A 27,044-nucleotide genomic window follows, 5' to 3' on the forward strand; every position below is an offset into this window, starting at 1 on the left:
TGCAGTGTACCTGTACCAGCATTTTGGTATCATTGGCTTTCAATTTTACACCCGTAATTTTTAAACATAATAATAAAAATAATACATGTTTGTATATAACTGTGCAAACAACTGAATGGCCCTTAGAGGTGCTAGAAAGAGAGACAAGGTCTGTTGACCTGTCTGTGCAAGTGCAAAGTTTAGGGTAGCTCCATATTCAGAGATGGTCTTGTGGTGTAGAGTATCATCTGCTAATCATCCAGTTTCTCCATTTCTTTTCCCCCCCAAAGTAATAAAGAACTGGAGTGTTGCAGTAAGAGTAGTCTGAGTATAACTGGAACTGTTTCATAGTATTATAAATTATACAGCAGTTAAGAAATTCCACCCTTTTTTAAAAATATCAGTAGTTGTACTGATATTTGACAATTGTGGGGCAATACCCAGCTACATATTAGTCAGTGTACCTCACAAAAAACAAAAAACAAAAGTTGAAAGCACAGAGAAATAAAAGAGTAGCCTTGACTTTAACAAAGAAAGTAGGAGAAGAGAAAGAAAGGAAAGATTACAAGTAAACATAAATACTGACAGGAGATTTTTTTCCCCCCCTCACCTTCATGTTTTATTATGAAATCCCATCTGAAAGCAGAGTAAACACTCTGTGTTCATTACTTCAGTCAGACCTCTGACTCACCTCCATTCCATTTCTGTGAAACCTTCACTTCACTTAGAAGTCTGATAAGAAACACAGGCTGCTCTGTTCTTGTTCCAGTCTAAAACATATTGCATCAGCAGTTAGTAAACTGTCCCTCATGTTGGCATGCGTCACTAAATCAAGAGGTCAGCGAGAGCAGCCAATTAGGAGCCGGCGTCAGTGTCCATGTCATCAGCTTCATCCCCCTCTGAGCGGCAGATCTCGTCCAATGCCAACTCTAAAAGACGTGAAAGACGGCAAATTTTTTTTTACAGTTTTAACGTATGGGAACACAAGAGCAATCGGGTAAGGTGTAAATACTGGATGATGTAGCTAGTAGTCATACTAAAATGGTCAAATTGATAATATTAATGACATTCAGACATGATTATGTTTTATTATGAGCAATGCACATTAAGTAGCTCTGACGTGGAAGACAGACAACAAAGAGAACTGGTTTAGGTCACTCAAGGAGAAACAGACCCATAAAGCTGCATCATGCATTAAATATGGAGAAAAAAACAGAAAGCCATCCTGTCATGTTGGGCTGAAGACCGTTTTCTTTTCTTTCTTTTCGTTTTGCACTACAGCAATACTAATGTTACATTTAAATATCCAGTGATCCTGGTACATACAGCTGGATTCAAATACTGAGGAAGAAATAAAGAGCCATTTAGGTTCGGAGATCTCATCAGGATGCCCCCCAGAACCTGCCTTTGGATGTTATCTGGGCACGTTTAGCTTTGAGGAGACCCCAGGGAAGACCCACAACTTACGGGAGGTAATAAATATATGATGTGACCTGTGAGCACCCAGCAGCTGCAGCAACAGGAGGTGGAAAATATTGCTGGACAGAAGGTGCTGTTTCTTTCCTTAAGTTTTATTTCTGGCTTTTCTGATATAATACAGGAATAAAGGAAGGTGGGAGAGAGAGGCAGAATGACATGCAGCGAATAGCGTGGGGGTAGTTGAATACAGGATTGCTGCACTAAGGATTTCAGAGTTAAATTTTTGGCACACATGCTCTGCCAGGTGAAATCCAGAAGCACCCCAAACCTCAAGTTTAATACCAGAATAATCACAGATCATCAGGTGGAATTCTAGTATAAAAATGGTTTGACAACACGTACTACCAGAGTTGCCTCATCACACAACTGAAGACAGACATGTTGTTATCTAACAGCTAAAATTATCTGTGTGATACATGTAAGATTCAGCCGAGGTGGTAATTAGTCATATCCAGGAGGGAGTGTGTGAGGAAAAACTCATCATGCTCTTAGAGGTTAAGAGAAAGGAGAGCCAAAGCTCTTCATACAAAATTCAGCTATGTTTGAGTTGGTGTATTCAGGTGTAAACAGTTATAGTGGAACTTAAACATCACATTAAACCTTCCTAAACAGCTTAAAAGATTAATTCAAGGCTTAGATTCAGTGTGCGTGTTTCTGTGCGTCTGTACCCTCGCTCTCGGTCAGGTCCGGGATCTTCCTCAGTGTGTCTCGTACAGCAGGGATCACCTGGTCGTACATGTGCAGTAGCGGCCTGCAGCTCTCGGAGAAGCTGCCGTGATGCAGTAGCAACCAATGCAACAGCAGCACACACTCTCTGAGCAGAGATGCCGCTAAGCTGTGCCACCATGGCAAAGAGGAGCTACAGCATGGCTGCAGAGGTGAGGCAAGCCCTGCAACAAGAAGCAATGCAAAGAGACCGTGTTTTTAGAGACAGACTGTCAGAATTATTATCATAGCTTTGTATTTATTATTGGGTTTGTATTTTTATTGTCATTTTGATTTTCAGTTCATTCACTTTAGTTTTAGTTCGTTTAAAGAGTGGATTTTCTTATTTCAGTTTCATTTTTATTGTTTGAAATGTTTAGTTTTAGTTTTTTATTAGTTTCAGTGTTCGTTTTAGTCTTTTTTATTATTATGGTAAGTAGGGCATTCATCAGAGGCAAGATTTCAAAATAGACTTAGACCTTTTTATTGTCATTGTGCAGTTTCTTGCACAGCGAAATTGGGTAGCTGGACCACAAAGGTGCAAAAGTAAGAAGAGGAGAAACCAATATACAACGAGGGGGAAAGAAAAATAAATAAATAAATAAATAAATAAATAAAATAAAATAAAAAGCAATGTATATGTATACATATATGTGAGTGAAACTATATACATGGTGTATGTGTAAGAAACATTGAAACAGAAACATTGTGGGTCTGTATACAAGGGCAGTTATATGATATAACAAATAAATAAGGGTGGAGGGGCTATGGTCATTTAGGGTGGAGATGGTAGCTCTACTGGGACCAAAATATTGCACAGGACCGAAAAATATTGCACATACCAAGGATATTGCACATGAGCCAAAAATATTGCACAGAACATGGAGAGACTGAGATATTGCACATAGATGATCAACAGCAGTGTCAGAGTGGATGTGTTGGGGAAGTCTTTACACACTTAGTTTGCATTAAGAGTTCTGACAGCCCACGGGAAGAAGCTGTTCTTTAGTCTGTTGGTTTTGCACCTGATGGATCTGAACCTTTTTCCAGAGGGCAGGATGTTGAAGAGGTGGTGGTTAGGATGGAGGTGGTCCTTTATAATTGCCCCGGCTCTGGAGAGACATCTTGAGCTGGCAATTAAGTCCAGGGAGGGGAGTGGACAGCCGATCACCTTCTCTGCAGTTCTGATGACCCTCTGTAGTCTCTTCTTGTCAGCTGTTGTGCAACCAGCTTACCACACAGGGATGGCGTGCACTAGCACACTCTCGATAGTGGCACGGTAGAAGGACACTAGGAGTTCAGTCTGCAGCCTGTTCCATCTCAAAACCCTCAAGAAATGGAGGCGCTGCTGGGCTTTCTTTACTAGAGCTGATGTGTTTGTGGACCAAGATAGGTCCTCAGATATGTGGGTGCCGAGGAACTTAAAGGAGGACACCCTCTCCACATAGTCACCTTTTATGGATAGGGGAGGGGGATCAGTTCTTGTTTTGCGGAAGTCCATGACCACTTCCTTTGTTTTCTTGGTGTTTAGGGTGGGGTTATTGTAGTTACACCATTCTGACAGTCGCTCACCGCCTACCTCATCCCTGTAGGCGGTGTCATCATCGTTGGTGATGAGCCCTATCAGAGTGGTGTCGTCTGCAAATTTGATGATGATGTTGCAGGGGTGCGTAGGGGTGCAGTCACTGGTGTAGATGGTGTATAAGATTGGACTCAGCACACATCCCTGTGGTGAGCCAGTGCTGAGTGACAGGGTGGATGATCTCTGGTTGCCAACCTTGACTGATTGTGAACGGTCTGTGAGGAAGTTTTTGATCCATGCACATGTGGAGGGGGTTTATCAGCTTGTCTATAAGGATGTCTGGGATGATGGTATTGAAGGCCGAGCAGAAATCAATGAAGAGCATCCTTACTGATGTCCCAGGATTCTCCAGGTGATGCAGAGCGGAGTGGAGGGCGGTGGAAATTGCATCCTCTGTGGACCTATTTGCCTTATAGGCAAACTGGTGGGGGTCAAAGCTGGGTGGGAGGTAGTCCTTTATGTGTTTTAGGACCAGCTTCTCGAAGCACTTTGCATAAATGCAAGTATTACAATAAAAACCTTTCCAAAGCAAGTTGACTCAGATTCTTATAGACATCCAGAACTTCATCCATCAATGGCTCATCGGCCAAGTTGTAACAAAATTTTATCAAATACTAAAACTAAGGATATTTCTGTTATATTTTTATTTTAGTTAGTTTTCCAAGTTCCAAACCTGCTATCCTTAGCTTTAAAATTTTCCAAGGTCTAGTTTACTTCCGTTAATTAAACTTTTTTTTACATATTATTTTACAATATTTTTTAACTATAATAACCTTTCAGAGCATTGTGTTACTGACATTTCATGCTTTCAACCTGAAATATGACCAACCTGTTGAGTCTGTTTGCTCCTGAGAACCACGCAGATCTAACCACTGACGATGGAAAACAATCACTGCTGTCTGAACCAGCTGTGAAGGAATCAAACACAAATGCATAAAGATGCAACACTTGTCACTCTGCATAGGGACACAACATCGTTTCAGACAGTTACCTCAGTATAACACTGACAGCTGCTTCGCTGGTTGGTAGCCCAGCTCTCTGATCTCTGAGTCATCAGTCTGCTCAACAAACGAACCACCTAACACACACAAAAAACCCCACTGATTATTAACGCAGACATATCGTAAATTTTCAAATAAAAGCAGTTCATCTGTTCACAAAAACAGCCTTCCCAGAGTGATTAAACTGTTTATTAAATGCATTGCTTAGAGTTAAAAGCTAGAAGATGGAAAAGATTGTTTAAATCAATACAATTGATAATTAGTAATATTAATTAAATGAATATAAAAATCAACAACTGAAGCACTTTGGGAGAAATGTATTGTGCAAATGTAAAGTGCAAAAGAAACACGATGCAAAGAGGATAAACACTTATAGAGAACAAAGAGAATGAGCACATTGGTGTTTGTTTCTTTGTTTGTTTTTTAAATAAATGCATTTTTAGGGTTTAAACACTAAATTTCAAATAAACCATGAAATAATTAGTAGGGCTGGGCTATATCATACCATTCACAGTAATACCGGTGTAATTTTGGGCAACGATAGGAAAATGAAATATCGCGATAGAATATGGGTAAAACGCGCATGCGCAGTGCCTATGTTTACATACGCACATGGCGGAGAATGAGAAGAGCGAAAGTGGATCGTTAAATGAAACGGATGAACCAGAATTGGTTTGTAAAAATGCTGCAACTTCAGTGGTGTGGACCTGGTTTAGCTTTCGTCCGTTAGATACACAACAAAGCACTATTTTTGGTAGAGCATGCTAGCGGGCCGTCGTTATTACCGTGTTGTTTGGAAAATACGGCACACTTAAAATCAATCCTTTGATTTTTCTGAAAATCGACAGTGTCCCTTATAATCCCGTGTGCCTTATGTATGAATTCTGGTTGTGTTTACTGACCTCGAAACGATTTTATGTGGTACACGGCGCTCGAAAATCTGTCAAATGTTTTAGTACGACTTTGCTAAGCTATGAACCCACACCGCTTGATGGATTGTCGGAGCATTATGGCTATCGTAGGCAGGAGCCTCGCGGAGTGATAGTACCCTGCTTCAACATAATATTACTGTATTGTGTGTGTATGACCTCTTTTTAAGTTTTGTGGATATTATACATGGTTATGCTGAGGATATGTCGGCCAATTTCCACTGGAAATGCCTTTTGGTTAAACTGTCAGCAAGGAATTTGCACTGTTACATTTTATATAACTTTAATGCACATAAAAACAGCTGCTTGTTTAAGTGAAAATACATTGATGGGGTTTTTGCACTAATAAAGTTGTGGAGTTGTAAAGTATTTTGTCTAGTGTCAATTATATCGTCAGTTATATCGTTATCGCAAATTTTCAAATGTATATCGTGATAAATATTTTTGGTCATATCGCCCTGCTCTAATAATTAGTGACCAACAGTTTTTCATATACATTTTGATGACCTTTTTTAAGATTAAGAAGTATGATTCAGGGCGTATTTTAAACTCCAGGGCCTTGCGTGGCCTTTATATTCTCATCCTCCCATTCTAACTTCATCTGGCCTGATCATCATTTCAGCTGCCAACAACTACAGACATCTTACAGTTTGTTCTCAGCTGAAGGAAGCAACTGAATATCTAAAATATTTTCCACATTTCTCTGAACAGGAGACTCACATTTGTTACATTTTCTAGGACTGTTATAAAAAAGTAAAGAAAACGTGACGGTTAAGATCCTTAACACAACTACTTGTGTAACTTTTCATAACATTAGCATTCTTAGACAAGATACTGTCTGAACATGTGGATCAAAGCATGGTTACCACTTATATATATATATATATCTATCTATCTGATTCAGAGAGTTTAGACTACAAAGACACAGAGTTGTTGGAGGGAGATAGAGGAGCCCAGGCTAAGACAAAAAGGATTTTTCCTCTTCCCAGCTTGGATATTCAGAGCACACAGAAATCCTGGCTTCAGATGCAGCTGACACACATTAAACAGAATACTGTACAAGTCAGTACACCTTTACAGTGTGTGTGCACTACCTGAAGGTCTAGCTGAATCCAGTTTGTGTGTGCTGTGTGGTTGTCTGGTCTTGTCCTGATGAACTGAAACAACTTCAGGAAAACACAGGGATCTAAAAGAAAAAGAATAAAAACGGCAATTGATTTATTCTGCTTCACACATAAACTTCAATAATTTTGTGATTTTTTTGAGCTGAAATAAAGACACATAAAAGCATAAGAGCACACAATAAAATGTCATCATCAGAAACATAAGAGGTGGAAACATGGCACTGAAATCTATGGAAGGATTCACTTAGATATAAATAAATAGTTCTGATACTTGCTTCTTGTAGGACTTTGGTCTTTATTGAGCATATAAATGATATTAAACTTCAGACAAGGTAAAGTATTGCAGAGGGGGGAGCCTCACCATGCTGAGAGCATAGCTGCTTCGCCAGTGCTTCGTGGTCAGACATCGATGTGAGGATGGACACACACTGTGAAACTGTCTGGAACCTGCTGTCCACTGACACACACGTACACACCAGCGGCATCACACACTCTAACCTGTGAGAGGGAGGAATGATGCACACATGACTAACAGAGATTCATACATTTCCAGGTTTATACATATATTGAGGCCTATAAATAAAATCTTGAACATGGTTACGCACATCTAAAAATGAAGAAATTCATCATAAGCATCTTTCACATAAAACGAATAAACTATCGAAAACAAACATAATCTAGAAATTGCAGCTCTGAATCTCTTTTTGATTAAACTATAATTTTGGACTCTTGGACCCCTGTTGGTTAGGATGTTTAACAGACAGGATTTTTGAGGTTAATATCACAATGACAAACTGATATTACCAGTAAAATTCACATTGTTGAAACTGTCAGGAGTCATGTTGTTAAGAAATACATTTAATGAATTTTTTTTATGCTGAATAATTATCATCATTACTTTCCAGCACCTTCATCCAGGTCTTGAATGAGTTGTTGAGATTTCAGACTTGGTATGAAACGACTAAAGGAAAATGAAATTCCTGACACCATCTGGAGTTTTCCAGTTTAAAAGCTGGCCCCTGTGCAGAATAACTGTGGTATCAGTTTCACCATTTTCCAGAAATGTCTACAACTGATGATAATGAAGTTTATATTTACATTTCATCACATTTCTACTTTTAGTAAGATTACCACATTGACCATGAATCACTGCAGGTAGTTTACACTAAGATGTTACGCAAGTACTGTGAGTTAGTGGAAATTCAAACAACCCTATCACTCATCACTCCTCTGCCTGCAGCTGTATTCCACGCAACTGCAGTTGTATCATATTCATATGTATGTATAATCCTGCAGACTTTGCACAATAATTAGAAGAACCCATTAACATCAAGCATTAAAATAGAGTTTCTGGTCACTTTCTCTCTTCTCTGCAGTCCTCACAAACTTGAGAAAGATAAGCAAACATAATTTTTTCTTTGTTTCTTTTTCTCTTTATGTTTTCTTCAAAATCACGAAGAGGTCCTCCAAAAGACAAAAGCAACTGTCGTGGGATCTGTGCATGTCTATACCAAGTAAGTAACAGGCGAACTTCCACTTCCACATTACTTTTTAATATTATATTATTTAATGAATTGCTTACATGCTTATTCACCAAGTCTTTTAGTCTCCATATTGCTAAACTATACTAAACAAATGTGTTGCCACAGAATAAGATCTCTTAACCATCAGATTTCAATTAAAAATTTTGTGTACCTGTCAACATGTTTGTCTGGCGTTCTCTCAATTAAGACACAAAGAGTCTTCATGGCATTGAGGGAAATCGCCTCCCTCTGTGGGCTGCTTCCACCAGGCCACGGATCACACAACCGCAGCAGTGACTGTAACAAAGTGTTCTGAGAGCAGAGGTCCACTCCATCAGCCTAAAACAAGAGCGAGGATGAAATTACATCATATAAATGTTATTCTCTGTTCTGGTTAAGACAACGAGGGAAAGTTAATAATGTTTAATATAGCACAACAAAGTGAATAGTAATTCTCTCAGTACCTTATGGTCGATGGCTCTGCTCTGACTCTCCTTTGACAACACAGCCTCCACCACCTGAGGACCACGTAAAACGTCAGTACTGCACAACTGAACAGTATTACAATTCATTTGAATAAAACATTATTGATAAAGGTGTGCTATGTTTTTTTTAAAGTCTGAAAAATATTGCAGCAGTCGTCTGAAACATAATTATTTGTCTGTTATTGTTCTGTTATGGACATAATGTTACAGTAATGCATGTAGTTCATGCTCATATTAAACAAGGACAAAGTTTCAAATTAAAAAGTCAGTGTATGTAAATTTTACACCTGTAACCCCAAAGTTCAAGCTTCAGACAGCTCTAAATACTCAGGTTCTGGAGGTTTTTTCTACTCTGTTGTTTCTCATATTGTTGGATTCATGTAAAATAATACATATGTTTTCTTTTTATTATTGTAGGGTATTTACCTTACAATATAAAGTGCCTTGACGCAACTGTTGTTGCGATTTGGCGCTATATAAATAAAACTGAACTGACTTGAGTACAATGTCAATAAGGTCAATAACTAAAAAATAAAAGATCACTAATTATCCACGCCATTGCCATAGGGCAAAAGGCAGGGTACCTAATGGTAATTAATAAATAATCCGTTAATTAGTGAGTGCTAAAATCAGATTAATTTTTCAACCAAAAAAATATCCAATGAAGCCAAGGAATAATGCTGTTTTAGACTAATAAAGAGTATTTAGAAATCTGAATTATGCAAAGCTACTATTGTGAAAAACAATATGGAGCTGTGACGAAGATCAGGAAAAACCTCCTGAGCTTCACCATGCGGTTTGCAATTTGTATATTTGAGGCACCATTACACATTGTTACTATACTGTTGTTCTTGTGTCATCACCTCATCACTGTGGACCAGCAGGAGACAAAGGAGTCTCAGAGCAGCTAGGCCAACGTCCTCCACGTTAAACCCACATAAACGAGCCTCCTCCAGTCTTCCCAGCCCAGCAGAAGCTGCAGCAGTGCGGCCTGCTGGAAGTGTATTGGCAGCTGAAGAGTCTAAACCACTGCTGCTAGCGGAGGAGGAGCGGAGCGAGTCCAAAGACTGGCATAGTTGAGACAGGTGAAGGTCCAACAGAGAGAGGAGGAGGACAGCTCCAGGACACGACCTATTTACATACACAATTTTTATTTTTATTTTTAGATTTTTCTATCCAAATCTTTTAACCTATAACCAGTGGCTTATTTTCCATGAAGATATTTTTCTCATTCTGACTTAAACCATTCATCCTCAAAAATGAATCTGCCCTGTATTCGCCTTTCTCAATAGCCATCTAATGACTGATATGTCTATCAGCAAGGCAGTAGCTGCCATGCTGTTGTCACTCCTTTAGCTGCCATTGTTTTTAAAGAGTTTGTCTCCACAATTCTATGTTAAAGAGGAGAGCACATGCAGGAAGAACACAGCCAGAAATTAATCAGGTTTAATGATAAAATTTTCTTTCCAGTCATCTGTTTCAGACTGGAAAGTCAGGGAAACTAAATACACTTCTCCATCCAGCCATCCTCTTCCACTTATCTTTATGAGGGTAGCGGGGAGCTGGAGCCTATCCCAGCTGTCACAGGGCGAGTGGCGGGGTACACCCTGGACAGGTCACCTGTCTATCGCAGGGCTAACACATAGAGACAGACAACCATTCACATTCACACCTATGGGCAATTTAGAATCACCAATTAACCCAACCACACTAACTGCATGTCTTCAGACTGTGGGAGGAAGCTGGAGTACCCAGGGAGAAACCACGCAAACACGGGGAAAACAGGCAAACTCCACTTCTGTGAAAATGATTTTTTTTTATTATACTGGTGCTTTAAAACCAATTATAATAACAATATAACGCTCCATATAAATATATGGCCCTTGTAGCAATGCCCACAAAATTTCTCACCAATGACAAAATAAGTTAACATAACCACCAGGACTAAAATGCCAAATATTTAGCTGGCCTATAACTTTATGTAGCTTTGATTGCTTTTTAAAAAAATGTTAGTAGTTAATAAAAATGTAACCTTGTACTTTTACACCGAGAAGTTAAAATGTTAGCAATGTAAATGGACAATTACACTGCAGAAGTGATCTGCCTCAACTCACTGACTTTGGAAGCTGCACTTTCCTGTTTATATTTTTGTCTGCATTTTTATATAGATTCCATAAAATATTTTAAAGCAATAATGAATAAAAGTATCAGGTATTTCACCACATATCTTGAAAATCATCGATCAAATTTAATTAAAAAAAATGAAACACTGTCTTGATATGCTCAAAAAATATCAAAGTAATCTGTATACAGAGATCCTTCAGATCCAAGGACAGAATTCATGTACGGTATGGGGAGAATTTTCAGCATATTACATTAGACCATTTAATCTGCTTTTACACTGTTTATCCACAAGAGGACTCTGCTGTCTATAGATCAGAAAGTGTATGCTGTTCTTCTGCACTTTGCAAAGAGAGACTTTTTATTGTTTCAACCGACCGGCCTCGGGGTCAGTCATCCTACCTGTTTTTGCTGCTGGCTGCAGATGCTGGTTGGCTCTGACTCAGCATGTTGAGTCCAGTTACAGCCAGACTCTGGACAGGATTAAGAGCAGCTCTGGGAGCTCCACCTCCACTGACACCAGCTGCAGCATCAGAGTTGAGCAGAAAACCTGCTGACAGCCGACTGAACACATAAACAACACACAACATCAGGACGTCAGTTAGTCTTATAACTTAATTTAGGTTCGAGAAGTATGACTAGTAATACAACCAATGCTACGACTGGTTTTGAAACACTATTAGAGTAAGGCCAATGCTATAAAGTTTTGTATATTGTATGAAAAAGTTCTGTTTTTGAGGACTTGGCAACAGCATGCGGTGACTGATCATCCAAATTTGAAGTCTGGTAGCTTGTTGAAGTCAGTTTCAACAAACAACAACATCAACAACAAAAGAAACCCACAATATGTTTATTCCTAAAGTTGAATAAAGTAATTTATTGATATACTTCATTTAAGCTGTTATTACCTAAACTTTATTCTATCACCACAAATACTACTAATAATAATAATAATAATGCATTGGATTTATATAGCGCTTTTCAAGGCACCCAAAGCGCTTTACAATGACATTATTCATTCACTCTCACATTCACACACTGGTGGAGGCAAGCTACGGTTGTAGCCACAGCTGCCCTGGGGCAGACTGACAGAAGCGAGGCTGCCATATCGCGCCATCGGCCCCTCTGGCCAACACCAGTAGGCGGTAGGGTAAAGTGTCTTGCCCAAGGACACAAGGACCAGGACAGAGAGATCGGGGATCGAACCGGCGACCTTCCGGTTACAGGTGCCCTTCCCAACCCCCTGAGCCACGGTCGCCAGCCAAATGTAAAACCTTTCTTTCTACTTTGCCTGTAACTATTGCAGCACTGCTTTATACATATTACACTACATGTTACTGCTCAGGCTGTCAAGATTAAAGTGCAAGGTGTTTACCTGGATGTAAAGTGAATGTCAGTCAGACTCATAGACAGCAAATGAGCGAGCCCGAGGCTGCTGGGAGAAAGAGGCTGCTGCAGCAGTAACCCCAGCAGGATGCCACCTGGTCGAGGATGACACAGAATAACAGACACAGATTTTAATCAGATTAATACTCAATCATGTGATTGTTGGGGTTTTCTGTTATCTTTGTATTATTGTAAGGTAAAGTGCCTTGAGGCCACCCTTGTTGTGATTTGGCGCTATATAGATAAAATAAAATAGAATTGAACATATACCAATAAACGTTTACATTAGTTCCTTTACAGATTCTGATAGTTGACGGCAGCTGATAACAGTCTGCATATGTGGTGGAACATTTATTGAAGCTGTGTGCTGTTACTGTTTCTGACCCATTCTGTGTATATTCTGATGACCCTACATCAAGTGAGCATCAGAAAACAAATAGCTGGCAGAATGCTGCATAGATGGTGGTGAACCTCACAGAAATGAAGGAACTGTTAGGAGGGTACAGAAATTTATACCTTCCACAGTACAAGAAATACCACAAGGTAATGAGATGTCCCAGATGCAGAGTCACTTTTGTGTATTATGTCATGCTTTATGAAATAAAACAACCTACATGTAACCTATTTCTAAATTCTGATACATACATCCTCTGAGCTGGATCACAATCAGTCAGACATTGTGCAGTCTGACTGTAGCATAAGGGTGTACAGGCTATTTTCTGACAGACTGTGTGTGGGAAACAGATCTAGCTACAAACAACTCAACTGTGTAAGGTCAGGAAGGTTTAATATTTCTTTCAGCTGTTCAGTAAAATCTCTAAAAATCCTAAAATTTCCTGGTAGTTTTAAAATATGAAATCTTTCAGGAACCCTTCGAAGGCACATTGCAGGGGGGCTGACCTCTGTGCTGCAGATGAGACGGTCTGACAGACAGGAAGGGGTCTGGTCGAGACACATCACTAGATTTGCTGCTGGACGCTCCTCTCTCTGCTGCAACATACACATAGATATAGACAGGCAGAGTTTAACCATGAGCAGATAATTTTTGTCTTTCTAAATATATTACTCCTACTACTGCCCCTGTATTTTTCATGACATCAGCGTTGTCATACAACCCACCATCTCTCCGTGCCTTTAAATGGGTTTTCACTGGTGTCGTTCTGGATGATACCTGGGCTCCAAACATCTCCTTGGTGATGAAACCATTTCCTATCGGAGAGGATGAGCTGCTGCTTCCATGATTCAGGATTTTAGGACTGTGGGGAGAAAGAAAAAGTGAAAAAAACAAGTTAGAAATGAGCAAACAATAGGCAATTCCACATTTAGAGTCATTCATGTTAATTGAGGGGTCAACGCAGCAAACTTTTCCATCTAAAACAATAATAATTGTGACCTCTAACTCTGTTGGCTGTATTAGAACTTGACTGAAAATTAGTATTGACCGAGTTATCTGGACTCTACATGATAAAATGTGGCATTAAAACATTCAAAACTATTATTACCCAGCACATTTTAAAGTTTTCCTGTCATACACAGTATACATTGTTACAATGGCAGTTTCCCATATAGTCAAAGTTGTAAATAATGAAGTCTGAGTATGTATAAGTAATCCCTATGAGTTAGAAGTTGAGGCTGACTTTCCTGGTGCAGCAAGGTTTAGATCTGCTCCAAATCCAAATATACTGAATTTATTATGAGATACATCAACCACAGAATGGATGGAGTTTGTGCTTATAAATACCCTAAACTCTGCTTATTTGCATATAGCATATTTATTCATGTTAAACTCTCCCTAGTAAAATAGTAAAAGCAGAAAGATGACAGCAATAAACAGAATTTTGCAAAACGTTTACAAAAATGAAACAGTAAAAGATTAAAAATGTTAAGGAAATCTAAACCCCTAAGTAACAAAGTATTTGATTATCAGCTCTGCTGATAATGTTGAGGATGGCTGACCTGTTCCTAGGCAGCGGAGAGGCTGTTTTGTTTTTGTCTGAAGTGTGCAGTTTGGTCTTCATCTCATTGATCTCTGCTTCTTTAAACTGCAGTTCAGACTGCAGAGACTGAACCTGTCCACAGAAAACATGCCAGTGTCACATTATTCCAAAGGATCATAAGCACCATATGCTATATGCTTATGTGTTTTTAGTGCCTCACCTTCCTGTTAAGCTCCTTTTCCCTGTCATTATACTCTTTCTGTCTCTGAGTGTCCAGTAGGATCTGATTCTGTCTCTGAGCCTCCTTCTCCTGCTGAGCTGCTTTCAGAGAGTCCCTCAGGACCCGGATCTCCCCGCTCTTCAACACAATCTCCTCTTCCACCTCCTTCAGCTAATAACATACACAAAATACACTTATCTAAATAAACAAAAAATGCAGAAATCCTGCTTCGTAAGACATTTGGTCACAAAGACCTTCAATTCTTATCTATTCCTTTGCTCAGCCACTGATGAAAATAGATACATACATCTAACGTTCTAGTACAGATATCCAAATTTGAACCAAGGCTTTATTGTATACTTCCATGTTATGGAAAGAAACTAGAAATGGCATAGAGTCTCAGGTTAGTTATGGAGTGTAGACATTATAAAGCTAAAATACTATAATAATTTTCACAAAATATTAAAGCTACGTGAAAAAAAAAGAAGGAAGGAAAATTTGCAGCCTCCACTTTCTTAAAACAAATCTGGACCTTTTGGATGTTGTACTTTTGGACAGTCTCCATTTAAAAGAGCCTCACCTTCCTCTTCAGCTCTGCATGCTGAGCCTCCAGGAGACCGTAGGAGTCCTCTCTGTCTGACCCAAACTGCTGCTGCCTGTTACCTGAACAGAAACAGCAACAGCTTTATCAATGTGTCCAGTACAAAAATCGACTGTATTAACACTTTGATACTGATCTTTGCATTTGCATGTTAAAGGACTTTACAAAGACTTTTCAAATACAAACCGATTAGCTACACACTAATTTTTTCAAAGGTCTTTGTCAAAATGTAAGGAAACACATGAGAAGATATTTTGTTTTCTTATTTTCCTGTTTACAAGCAAAGATCGATGATTTTACTCAATTTGAGCTCTTGATTGGATTACTTAGCAGCTCCATATGAAATGTTTTATTTACAACTTTTAGCCATTCATCTGTTTTTGATGGTTTTCCTGACTCCTTCGCAAACATCACATTTTGTCATCTATTGTTATATCATCTTGTCTATCTCTACACACTACTGTACTTGTGAATCCTATCTCTGAAAGGACAAAACACCATAAACTGTGCCCACGTTTCAAATGCCCACTGGCTTTTGGTTACATAGAGGAGCAGATTCTAAGCCAGATGAAGGTCCAAAACACTTTTCTTAACGTGATAAAGAAAAAATAACAGGAACAGATGAGATGGAATTCACACCTTTTCAATTCTGGACTGGGAAGATAAAATTGCTTGTGGTTTATCTTGTTAAATAACTGCCTTTAAAAAGAATACTACCCTCACAGGAACTGTGTAGACATAAGCATAATGCTTTCTGAACACTGACAGTGATATATTTATTCTCCATCTCGTATATGAAATTAGTTTTTATGATATTTCAAGAAATACTACAACAGATTAGGGGTTTTTTTTATAGAAGGAAAACACTGAAAAGGTACTTTAATGTGCTGCTTGCATGAATATCAAAAAATAATTGAATTTGCTTCAGCTACTCCTGAAAGCAGCTCCCTGAGTTTTAGATAAAAGAATGAAATGTGACATTTAACACATGTAGGACAGTTATTACACTGGTTTCCAAGTAATTTTAGAACAGATTTTAAAATCTGAATGCTTGCTCTTAAAGATCCTGCACAATCTTCATCTTCATGAACTATGAATCAGCTCCACCACTTGGGTTATTTTCCAGGTGTCTCCTACTACTACTACCACCTCTACTACTACTGAAGACATTATAACCTTTATGCTACTGCAATAACCTACAAAATCCTAATAATGGTGTGCCACCATTATCAGTATGTGTTTAGCAGTGCCTTTCAGAAGTCCAGTTACTTATTAATCAATTTCTTTTTGCTTATTGCACTACTTTTACTTTGGGAGTTTTATCAGATTTACAAGGCTACCGTGATTCATATTTATTATTTCTACTTGATTTAAGGGCTTAACTTATTATTTTTTCATCTATTGCTGTTTTTATTGCCCTATTGGTGAGTGCAATTTGTAAAGATTTTATTTATTCAGTTGCTCAAGCCCACCTATGAACTAACCAAAATTGTATCAAATTACATTTTCCATATAATTTTGTGGCTGCAAAACTGTAATACGGACTTTCTTTGTGTAGCTCATTCTTTATGCAGCTCATTTTGCTTCTACAATGAAAGTGCAAAATATATTTTTTTAAAGTGCTACATAAATAGTTTTTCTTGCTTGCAATTTTCATTTAAATCAATTTAAATCAATGGTAGACTAGAAAGACGAATGAAAAGGAATTAAGCATACTGGAATGTAATTGCCGGTGGAATTAACATTCCACAGCATATTTAAATGTTTAATTCTTCTTCTTCTCCTCTTGGCTGCTTCCTTTAGAGTTTACTCTAACAGATTATCTGCTTCCATCTCAAACCATCCTTAGCATCCTCCTCTTTCACACCAGCCCTCTGCCCGTCCTTCACTATATCCACAAAACTTCTCTGTGGTCTCTCTCATTTCCCCTGCCTGGAAGACCCATCTTCAACATCCTTTGTCCAATATATCCACACTTCCTCCTCTGCACACATCCAAACCTTGTTAACCTTGCCTCTCTAACTTTGCCTCCAAACAACTCCACCTGAGTTGCACCTCTGATTTACTCATTTCCAACCTTGTCTATTTTTGTCACTCCCAATGAAAACCTCAACATCTTCCACTTTGACACCTCTAGCATCTCCTGTCTATTTATCAGTGGCATCGTTTCCAAACCCGTTTCCAAACTCTTGTAAACCTTCTATTTCACTCCCGTTCTGATCCTTCTGTTACAAATCACATCTGAAACTCATGTCCGCTCACTCCACCCTTCCTGCACTCTCTACTTCACCTCTCTTGTGCACTGTTCATTGCTTTGAATGAATGACACGAGTTATTCAAAATCATCCACCTTCACCTTTCCACCCGTCTTTCTTTAATTTACACACATAAGGTTCTGATGTTTAATTAAGGGCATATTTTTACATAAATATTGTTAATAATAGTGTAGATTAAAAAAATACAAAATAAATACTCACCCAATGGTTCTCTACTTGGTATCCCCGCATTCTCTCTGTTGCTACTGTTTAAGGAAAATGCATTTTCTCTGCTATGATTAGATGTGGTTTTGTTCACAGGTTTGTTCTGCCCGAAGGAGGATGGCCAGGATGACCCGCGGGCTGGCTCATTCGGTTTGGATCCTGTCCCTGGCTCTACCCCTTCCGAGGCCGACGTGATGGCTTGCGAGGCGATATCATCGATTTCATCTAAGACTTCCTGGGTGAATTCTTCATCATCTCCAAAAGGGTCATCAAAAGCCACTGCTGTCACTACATCCTTGTTCAGGCCACGGAGGCGCTTTGTTGGGGGACAGTTCATGCTGCATGGGGGGAACATATCATTAGCATTGTGAGTAATTCTCATGTATGCATATTCACAAACACTAAGACTAGGCGACTGTGTGGGTCACTTAGGAATAACTAGTATAACTCAAGATAACTATTTTAATCAAAGCCGTACTTTACAATAAAAGCTGATTCATTGAAAGCGCTTCAAGACTACCCCTGAAATAACTTGTGTTAGGTACAACATCAGCTAATAACTTATTAAGCAAAGTCACGTTCAGGAATTGAAAAAAACCCTCAAATCTAACTCAACTCAGGCTAATGTGACTGAAGCAAAAAAACGCATGTTTCTTTTTTTTTTTAACAAACCTAGCTTAACATGCATGAACACGTACACGTTTCTTCTGACTTTACTGTGTTACCTTGCCTCTGGGTTCTCTGGCTGTCGCTGCTGTCAGCTAAGCTAGCGAAAACTAGCCGTGATTTCCAATGGGAAGTTAGCCTGCTAAGCTACAAAACCTCATTCAGTCAAAACAATATTTGAATTTATTGATTAAAAAGACATAGAGAGTGTCTTAAATAGAACTCCTTTACACGGCACCCATGAATTAAACTGTGAAATGCTGTATAATATGGTACAACAGCACATAAATAACACGAAACTAAAGTTGACAAAACAGAAGTGTGTCGTTCATCCCGCTCCGGTGTGCCTGATAACGTGACCAATCATAGCACTGCTTTCGCTGTTCGGCCAATCATTGACACCGAGTTCCTAAACTGGGTCTTTTACAGGTACCCGTTTGAGACAAACTATACTAAACGCGCAAATTGGTATCCTTAAAGGAGTAGCTACGCATAATAGTGTTCTTGTTAAGGGTGAACTCATGACAGAAGCTTTCCTTAGAACACTGGTTGGAAGTAAGGGAAATACCTTATTATATAGCCCAGAATGTTTTTTCTTCGCCCACGTGTGTGTGTGTGTGTGTGTGTGTGTGCGCGCGCGCGTCTGAATTGGGGCGGGGGCAGAGACTATTTGGGCTATTTCTCACGTGTAGTACCTTCTTGAGGTGTCTGGTGGTTGCATGGCAACCACATAGTGATTAAAAAAAATCCGTTATCCTGTGTCCAATATCACTGCCTTATTCACCCTTCCCTACATAACATTAAACCAATATTCTTCATCCCCAGTGGAAATTAACATGGGTGTAGTAAGAAAAATGAAATTTGATTCATTAAACGGTGCCCTTGTAACACCCACCACGTTGGCGTGTATAATCTGACATCACCTGCCAGTTTTGTATCCACATCCTATGAATCCCTACATGTACGCTCTCTTCATATAGAAGCTTCTTGTGGCTTCTCAGCAACAGCAAGTGTGCTTTCCATTTTTAGACACAGACAGGTCTGCGTGTCGCAGCTGAGGCTCTACTGTGTGTGCGTGTATGTCTAACTCTGACACATGCTCACTCTACCGCTGCCTCTCTTTCTTTTTCCGCCTCCGTACTTCAGTACAGAAATGGCAGAGCTCAACGACAGGCATCCAGATGCACCCTTCATCCTCATGAGCAGCAGCACCATGACACGCACACACGCGCGCGCGCGCACACACGCAATCATCACCAACATCTGCACTAGCACAGTGATGCCAGTAACACCAGCATTCAGCACCACTGCAGGTCTCATCTGCACAGATTAATCTTTTCACGTTTTAAAAAGACAATTGAGTAAATTAAGAAAGCAACATAAATACACTCTTTCACACACAAACACATATATTTGGCAGGGAAGCTGGTTACCATAACAACCAAACAGTCAAAGCTGAGAGTGAATCAGATGAAATGAAGCCCACATACAGTACATGTACATGTGACTGCAGAGCAGAAGAGTAACCCTGTGTGTTTTCTTTCCTCTTTTACAACATCCTCTCAAAATCCAGGTGTTTGTTCTGCTCACATTATGGTGGTGTGTGTGTACGTTCTTTGTAATGCACACACCACACCTAAGGTACGAGTTCCATCTTCCAAGAGTGAGACAATGCAATACATTTAATTAAGCATTAAGTAAGGTAAACCCACCTTATTCACTGTCATGCCTGTCAGGTTTTCTGTTCTGCACTGCACACGTGCGATTCACTGTTTGCTTTGTGACATTCAGACGTGGGTGACATTTAAAGAAAGAGCTGAAGGTGCATGTAAAATTGGACACTTTGATGAAAGGGAAGGTAGAGAACATAGAAGGAGAGACCAACAGTGCATGTTTTCGTTCTCACTCATTCTGCATCACTAATGGATTTTACAACTTTGCCACTTAAGACATAATTGATGAGGATCCTCGTGAGTGTGAGGGACACTCTGTTGACTTCTCACAGATTCAGCTGCATCATTTAACTTTATTATAGCACACACTGTGAGTGACATGACAGTCAATTTGGGTTCTGCTTTATTCCTTCTTGTCACTTTCTGCATACATTGTGCTTTGCTAGATATTCATTTGTCTGTATGCAACTGCATGACTAGTTCCTTTAGGGTGTTTCTCACCAGTTTCACAGTTTGTTAAAATTATTTTATTTTCATTGTACATCACAGATGAAGCCTGAGATAATAAACTAATACTCTGTAGAAGGGAGAACAACATATCAGCAACACATTATTCTGATATTTATTTTAATTAAGATTTTTAAGGTGTGTACATTTACTGTAATAAAGCTGCTGCTGTGATTTCAGTAAAAGTGACCAAAGACTGACATGTTAAGTTGCTGTCAGGTTAAAGGGGTTGATGTGTGAAATGCACTATTACACAAAATCCAGTAAACATAGAGAAAATCAGTTTCTCAGTTGTCACTGTGTAACCATGTTTTAATAATTTGTGTTAAAACAAGAACTGAAAAGGGTTTTCTAATGGCTGCCGAGATCATATTAAGCTGAAAGACAGAGGTCTGAGGTGCATGGATCATTAGGTGGTAAGGTTGCTGACTTTTTTAGAAGTCAGCAACCTTACCACCTAATGATCCAGTTAGAAGACACAAAAAAAGCACCGGACTGTTTCTGTGCTGCAATGCAGAGATAGCTTGTTCCAGTATGGTCATACAGTAATGGCACCATAATAAATTAATTCCTGAATATTTTGGATGGTATACTAATATTTACAGTTCATGTTTAAGCAAAGATGCATGCCTAAAAGCAAAGCAACAGTGCACTGTACTCTTGTTTTATATTTTTTTTAAAGTCAACTCACCACATTTTTTTAGAAAAAGCATTTTCAGATATATTCAATTTGTGGATGTAAATTCTGTCTGTGGTCTGTAAATCCACATGGTTATAGATCTGTTGAATATTTTGTTCAATGATCTTTACAAGTAAGAGAAGTGCACAAGTACACAAACAAAGAAGTCCTGCCACTAGTTATTGCTTCAATGTTAATTATGATCAACCTATATCTAATAATTGGCCATGTACCACAGGCCTTCAACCTTCAGAATCTAAAACATTGCAGCAAGAGTACTGACAGGGACTAAAAATAAAGAGCATATTTCTCCTATATTGACTTCTTTTCAATGCCTCCCTGTGAAATCCAGGATCAAATTCAAAATCCCGTATAAGGTCTTGAATAATCAGGCCCCATCTTATCTTAATGACCTTATGGTACCGCATCAGAGCACTTTGCTCTCAGATTTCAGGCTTACTTATGGTTCCTAGAGTATTCAAAAGTGGAATGGGAGGCAGAGCCTTCAGCTTTTAGGCCCCTCTTCTGTGGAACCAGCTTCCAGTTTGGATTCAGGAGACAGACACCCTCGCTACTTTTAAGATTAGGCTTAAAACTTTCGTTTTTCCATATAAAGCATAAAGCCTATAGTTATTTACTCTGCAATAGGTCTATGCTACTGGGGTATTCCAATGCTGCACTGGAACCACGCATGGCAGATGGCCGCCCCTCTCTGAGCCTGGTTCTGCTGGAGGTGTCTTCCTGTTAAAAGGGAGTTTTTCCTTCCCACTGTCACCAAAGTGGTTGCTCATATGAGGTCATATCATTGCTGTTGTTTCTCTGTTTTCTTTGTATTATCACAGGGTCTTTACCTTAAAATATAGAGTGCCTTGAGGCAACTGTTGTTGTCATTTGGTGTTTTATAAATACAATTGATTAAATTGAATGAATAAAGTTTGTTTCATGTGTAACATTCAACGTACATTGCTCGTAATTTAACAGTCACCACAATTTTTATCCGCAATGGAATTTTGTTTGACTAACCACTAAATATCAACTAAGATTTGAAAAACCACCATAGGGCAAAAGCCAAGATACACCCCGGACAGATTGCCAGCCTGTTGCAGGGCTAACACACAGAGACCATTCACACTCACCAACTAATTTAACCACACTAACTATATATCTTTTGTGTGGAAGGAAGCCTGAGTACCTGCAGAAAACCCACACAGACGCAGGGGGGACATGCAAACTCCACACAGACTGGCCTTGGGCAGATTAGACCCCAGGAGTGCCTTTCGTGAGGCAACAGTGCTAACCACCACACCAATGTGCTGCCTACACACTGATTTTCACTTGTAGAATGATGCTTGGATTGAACAGATAAATTGTAGTAAATAATAGCAGGGCAATGCAAAACAAGTAGGCTAAGGCAAAGGACATAACAAGAAAGGGCTAGAATTTTTTGTCAGTTTTGTTTTAGAAAATATCTTCCTCTGTTAATACACTTGGATCAGGATCTGTTTGAGACACTTCCAACACTCTGTCTGACCATTTCTGTAACTTCCTAAAAATTACAATTAACACTCACACCCACTTCACGACTTGATTGGCTATTGTGTGGAGGTGGTGACTGTACGCTGGGTGTGAATCTCTCGCTATTTTTTTCAATTTGTTACGCAACAACTTGTCGTGCTTTTCGTGAGTACAACTGAGTGTAGCACTATGGGTGTTTTTAATCAGAGAAAATGCACTGTATTATTAGCTGCGCTTACACAATAACTTAAAATTGCAGACATTTGGTACAGGATAGATGCCAGGCCTCACAGACTGGTTCTGACTGTGCTCAGGTCCCTCTCTTTTAAAAATGATTATTAAAAATAAATAATTTATTCATTTTAAAATGAAAATCTGCAAATGAGCTCCAGCGCCCCTTCATCACACCTGCTGTCCTGTTCCAAATGTATTAATTTGATGCTATTTTTTATTGCTTTGAATCATTTTCTAATTCATTTCACAATGAAATCAATCAATAGCGCTATTTGGCAAACTTTTTATTTATTACCATTAAAAAGCAGAATCTAGACGTTTCAGCCATACAGCTATATTTCAGCCTCAATATTTAACCATTTTTCATTTATTAGATAACTTATTCAACATTTTTTTTCTGCCAACTTTTCAAATTCATCACCAACTGCTATTAAAGCTGATTCTTTTTAATGTTATAATTCTAATTTATATTGATACTATGAACTGCTATTATTTTTTAACAGTTTACATTTAGTTTCAATTGCTTTTTAGCTGAGACATTTACAAACTACCACTAACTAACTTTTTTGCCATCTATGACTCTGGTGTGCTTTTTTAATTGTAAGATGTATAAACTCAATGTACAGGATAAAGCTAATGTGTCCTATAGAGTAGGATGCAATTTATAGTACCGCAGGGTGCTGTAAACTATACTCCCTTGTTATAAGCAATCAAGTATACTCTCTTGTACAGCGTATACCACCTTGGTATACTCTGTATTCACTACATCTCCCAGCATGCATCAACTGGGGGATCCTGGATGAACAGCAAGAAGATGGATGTCTGGATGGTGTGTCTCCTCTGCCACTGTGGGTATATTGCTGCAGTAGAGGCTGCCTTCTGCATGAGGCTTTGCTGAGGAGTTTCAGTCACAGAGGAAGACGTCCACAGGGAAAATGCTGCCTCCAATTGGCTGATGATCCTTTAAAGACCACCAATCAGACACCATCCTCATAGTGTGACTGCGTGTTTCCCTCTCCATCTCTAAATGTACTGTGTCAGCCTGCGCATATTTTTGTTTGCAGCGTTGCATGCAAGCGTGTCTGTGTGTGTGCAGGATGCCAAAATCAGGAGCCGTAAAGGAAGGGGAGGGGCAAGGATAGAAATGCTGAAGAAATAGATAGAGGGATACACAGAAGAGAAAAGAGGACAGTGGAGAGGGGACAGATGCCGAGAGACCAAGAGTGAAAGGCACACTGAGGAGAGACAGAAAGCGTGAGGAGGAGGAGGAGACGATCTGCTGAAGGAAGCAGCAGTGTCGTTGATTTTCATAGGAGTCAAGGCAGCTGTCCTCTGTCACCGTGACGATGGGCTGCTGGCTTTCTGGACCATGGATGGGCGACCAAACGGTGAGCCGCCAAATACCTGCCTCACTGTTACAGATAATGCTGTAACAGTGTTTTATGATGTCTCGTTAAAATAGACGGAATTAAGCCTCATTCACATCCAGGTTTGAGTGCGTGCGTACGTGTTCATGTCTGTGCGTCTGTATATGCAGATGCAAAAAGGCATCATAATTTCTGCAAGACTACATTTTTGTGTGAGTGCGCATGTTTATAAACGGATGATAAACCTAATTCTTCAGCATTAAATCTAAATACTTTTTGTACGCATGTCGAATTTTTAATGTTGTGTGTATAAGAATGTGGTTCATCTTCATCATCTCCTGAAGACTACTGCCGTCCTCTGGCTACACACACACACAGGTGCCATTTTGTGCTTCTCAGCTCATGGTGTGTGTGCGTGTGCCTGTTTGCGTGTGTGTGTGAGTGTGTAGTTGAATGTAGAGGAGGGTGACTCATGGTTGTGATGTGCTGGAGTTAACAATACTGTTCATGCGTCTAATTCGATAGCCACTGAGCTGCATGTGTGTGAGAGTGTACGTGTGTGTTTGTGTGTGTGCATGAAGCAGGATGCTGCTTGAAGGTATTAACCCTTTAAAGCAACCATGGACACCATGTCCATATTTTTCATATTTCATTTAAACTGCCATAATTCAGCTGTTTGGGTGTTGTATACCGGAAAAAAACGACCCTCTTTCTGCAGGCGGAGGGTCTTCTGACCTAGTTGCGTAATATTGAAAAATTGAGTCAGTTTGTGGTCTGTAGTGTGTTCACACTGCAAAAAAAAAAAAAAAAAAAAAAAAAAAAAAAAAAAACTACATGAAGTGGCATTAAAATGGCAGCGGGCAAGCATAAGTTTGATTGTGTGTTGATGAATGCAGTTTTCCCACAACACATTACCAGATTATGTTTGTTTGTAGAACCTCATTATTCAATTAATTCTATTATGTCATTAGGGCAAGAAGCCACATCTTTAGTCCACACCACCCACTCAGTTTGTAACTCAGGTGTCCAATTTACACATTAGTGGTTTCTAAGCTTAAGGCCACGTATCTGCAATAAAAAGGGTCTATTTTTCAGACTTGACAAAGTTCTTCCAGAGCCACATAAGGCCTGCCGTTTTCACAGGCTGTGAAGGATTAACCATAGCTACTGTTCTATGTAGCAGCTGTTACATGTATTATATTTAATCAGAAAAAATAAGTCCATATTAAGACACATACTAACAGTACCAACTGTCTGCAGTGTGGAGTTCTGTTTTGTTCTACCTCACTGCCATAGGGACTAAAAAAATTCTGTTGCTGGAGAAAATCTAGGAGTCAGAACCAATCCAAAAAGATGACGCACGAATTACACAAATATTTTATTTTGACAAACCCCTAGCTAAGAGTAATGCTAGTTATCCTTCAAGCTGTAGGCACTTTTTTCCCCCTCGAGACTGGTATTTATAATCAAGACCAGCCAGTACTCTGGTTATTATTTTTGACCTGTAGCTGAGCACTATAGTTCTTTTGGAGTGCTTTGTTCTAACCTGTTGGATGGCAGTACTTCACTGTGCAGTTTGCATGTTGTCCCTGTGAATGTGAGTGGAAATGGTTGTTTTTCTTTTCCCGAGTCAGCCTTCTGATGACCCAGGGTGTATTCCTCCACTCTCAAAGTGTCACCTGGAATAGGCTCAAGCCCACCTGTGAGCTTTAAGGTTTAGAAAATATATAATTGAGATGGAGACCCTTTCTTATCACAAGATTTCACATTTACAATCAGACAGTTTGACGTGATAAAATGAGACACTTACTCTGTTAAGTCTTAAGCATATACAAAAGGTTATATTAGTTAATGAAGGCAGGATTATTAGGGTGAGTATTGAGCTAACGTTAATGTGTCCATTAGTGGCGATTAATGTGTCCTTCAATGAGCTTTGTGTCACATAAATTCAACAGCAGGCAACTTTGCTAACATCATGCTCCTTCTGTCTGTTTGCCTCAGATGAATGGGCGGAGTCTAGCACACCTGAGCCAAAGGGATGCTCTGCGAATCCTGGCAGCCAATCAGCGTCCAATCACCATGCAGATCAAGGGCCAGAGGAGGCGTGGCACCGAGGCAGACAGGGGATCCTGGGAGCCCCTTCCCCTTGACCTGAAGCACCTCAATCTGCCACTCCCTCTGATGGGGGCGGGCCTTAACACTTCTAGTCCCTCTTACCAACACAGGTAATAAAACATATGATTTGTTATGAAATGTTAAGAGCTGTAAAACCAGTTTGTCTGACAGTGATTTTAAGAAATGCCAGTATGCAGTTACATCAGATTTCTTATGACCACACTGTACTAAACAACTAAATAACAATATCATTATACTGTGCAAACATCCTTGTATGCCCTGAAAAGTTAAAAGGAGCCAATATCATAAATAAATTATAGTGTTTGCTGCATCCCAGTGCAGTAACGATTGGAAACTGTTTAATTGAACAAGAAAACTAAATGCTACTTTACTGATATTTGTAAAAATGTAAAAACAGTTTTAGTAAGAGGATGCTTCTTGTTTTGTTTTTTTTTAAGTGAAAGCAGTAAATATTCAATCATTCCATTTTTAAAGACCACAGAAAATGACTTTTCTTAAAAGTAATGCAGTACATTACTTAATTATGCTAGAGAAAGTAATTTGTTTCACTACTCATTTCATTACTTTCTCATTACTCTGTAAAATGATCTAAAATACACTGTCTCATAATTATCCATTAACAATATAAACCTGAGGCTACAGCTTCACATACCAACACAAACTCCTATCCTAAAGAGGATACACATGAGATATTTCTTGAGTATTTAAACATAAA

General features: G+C 39.2%; 1 protein-coding gene across 4 annotated transcripts in view; it reads right to left on the reverse strand.

Moving 5' to 3' along the window:
- The window catches only part of LOC116315073 (ATR interacting protein), a 30,542-nt gene extending 11,972 nt beyond the window's left edge, over positions 1-18,570 (reverse strand). Inside the window, exons 1-18 of one of the 4 annotated variants that reach the window (XR_005613095.1) lie at positions 18,278-18,570; positions 17,550-17,890; positions 15,052-15,134; positions 14,472-14,642; positions 14,271-14,383; positions 13,434-13,570; positions 13,215-13,301; positions 12,304-12,409; positions 11,331-11,492; positions 9,671-9,938; positions 8,787-8,840; positions 8,495-8,661; positions 7,161-7,297; positions 6,770-6,861; positions 4,737-4,823; positions 4,575-4,653; positions 2,127-2,348; positions 671-908 (exon numbers count right to left, since the gene is read on the reverse strand). Coding sequence is in view for 1 of the 4 variants with exons in the window: in XM_031733235.2 (XP_031589095.1) it covers positions 835-908; positions 2,127-2,348; positions 4,575-4,653; positions 4,737-4,823; positions 6,770-6,861; positions 7,161-7,297; positions 8,495-8,661; positions 8,787-8,840; positions 9,671-9,938; positions 11,331-11,492; positions 12,304-12,409; positions 13,215-13,304; positions 13,434-13,570; positions 14,271-14,383; positions 14,472-14,642; positions 15,052-15,134; positions 17,550-17,889 (2,382 nt within the window). In the remaining 3 variants the exon portion in view is untranslated. Of the gene's footprint in view, positions 1-40; positions 909-2,126; positions 2,349-4,574; positions 4,654-4,736; positions 4,824-6,769; positions 6,862-7,160; positions 7,298-8,494; positions 8,662-8,786; positions 8,841-9,670; positions 9,939-11,330; positions 11,493-12,303; positions 12,410-13,214; positions 13,305-13,433; positions 13,571-14,270; positions 14,384-14,471; positions 14,643-15,051; positions 15,135-17,549; positions 17,891-18,250 lie in introns of those variants that run through there. The other 3 variants (XR_005613094.1, XR_005613093.1, XM_031733235.2) reach the window with 3 other exon arrangements.
- Between the last annotated feature and the right edge of the window lie 8,474 nt (positions 18,571-27,044).

The sequence above is a fragment of the Oreochromis aureus genome, linkage group 5 (assembly GCF_013358895.1).
Source record: "Oreochromis aureus strain Israel breed Guangdong linkage group 5, ZZ_aureus, whole genome shotgun sequence".
Lineage (NCBI taxonomy): Eukaryota > Metazoa > Chordata > Actinopteri > Cichliformes > Cichlidae > Oreochromis > Oreochromis aureus.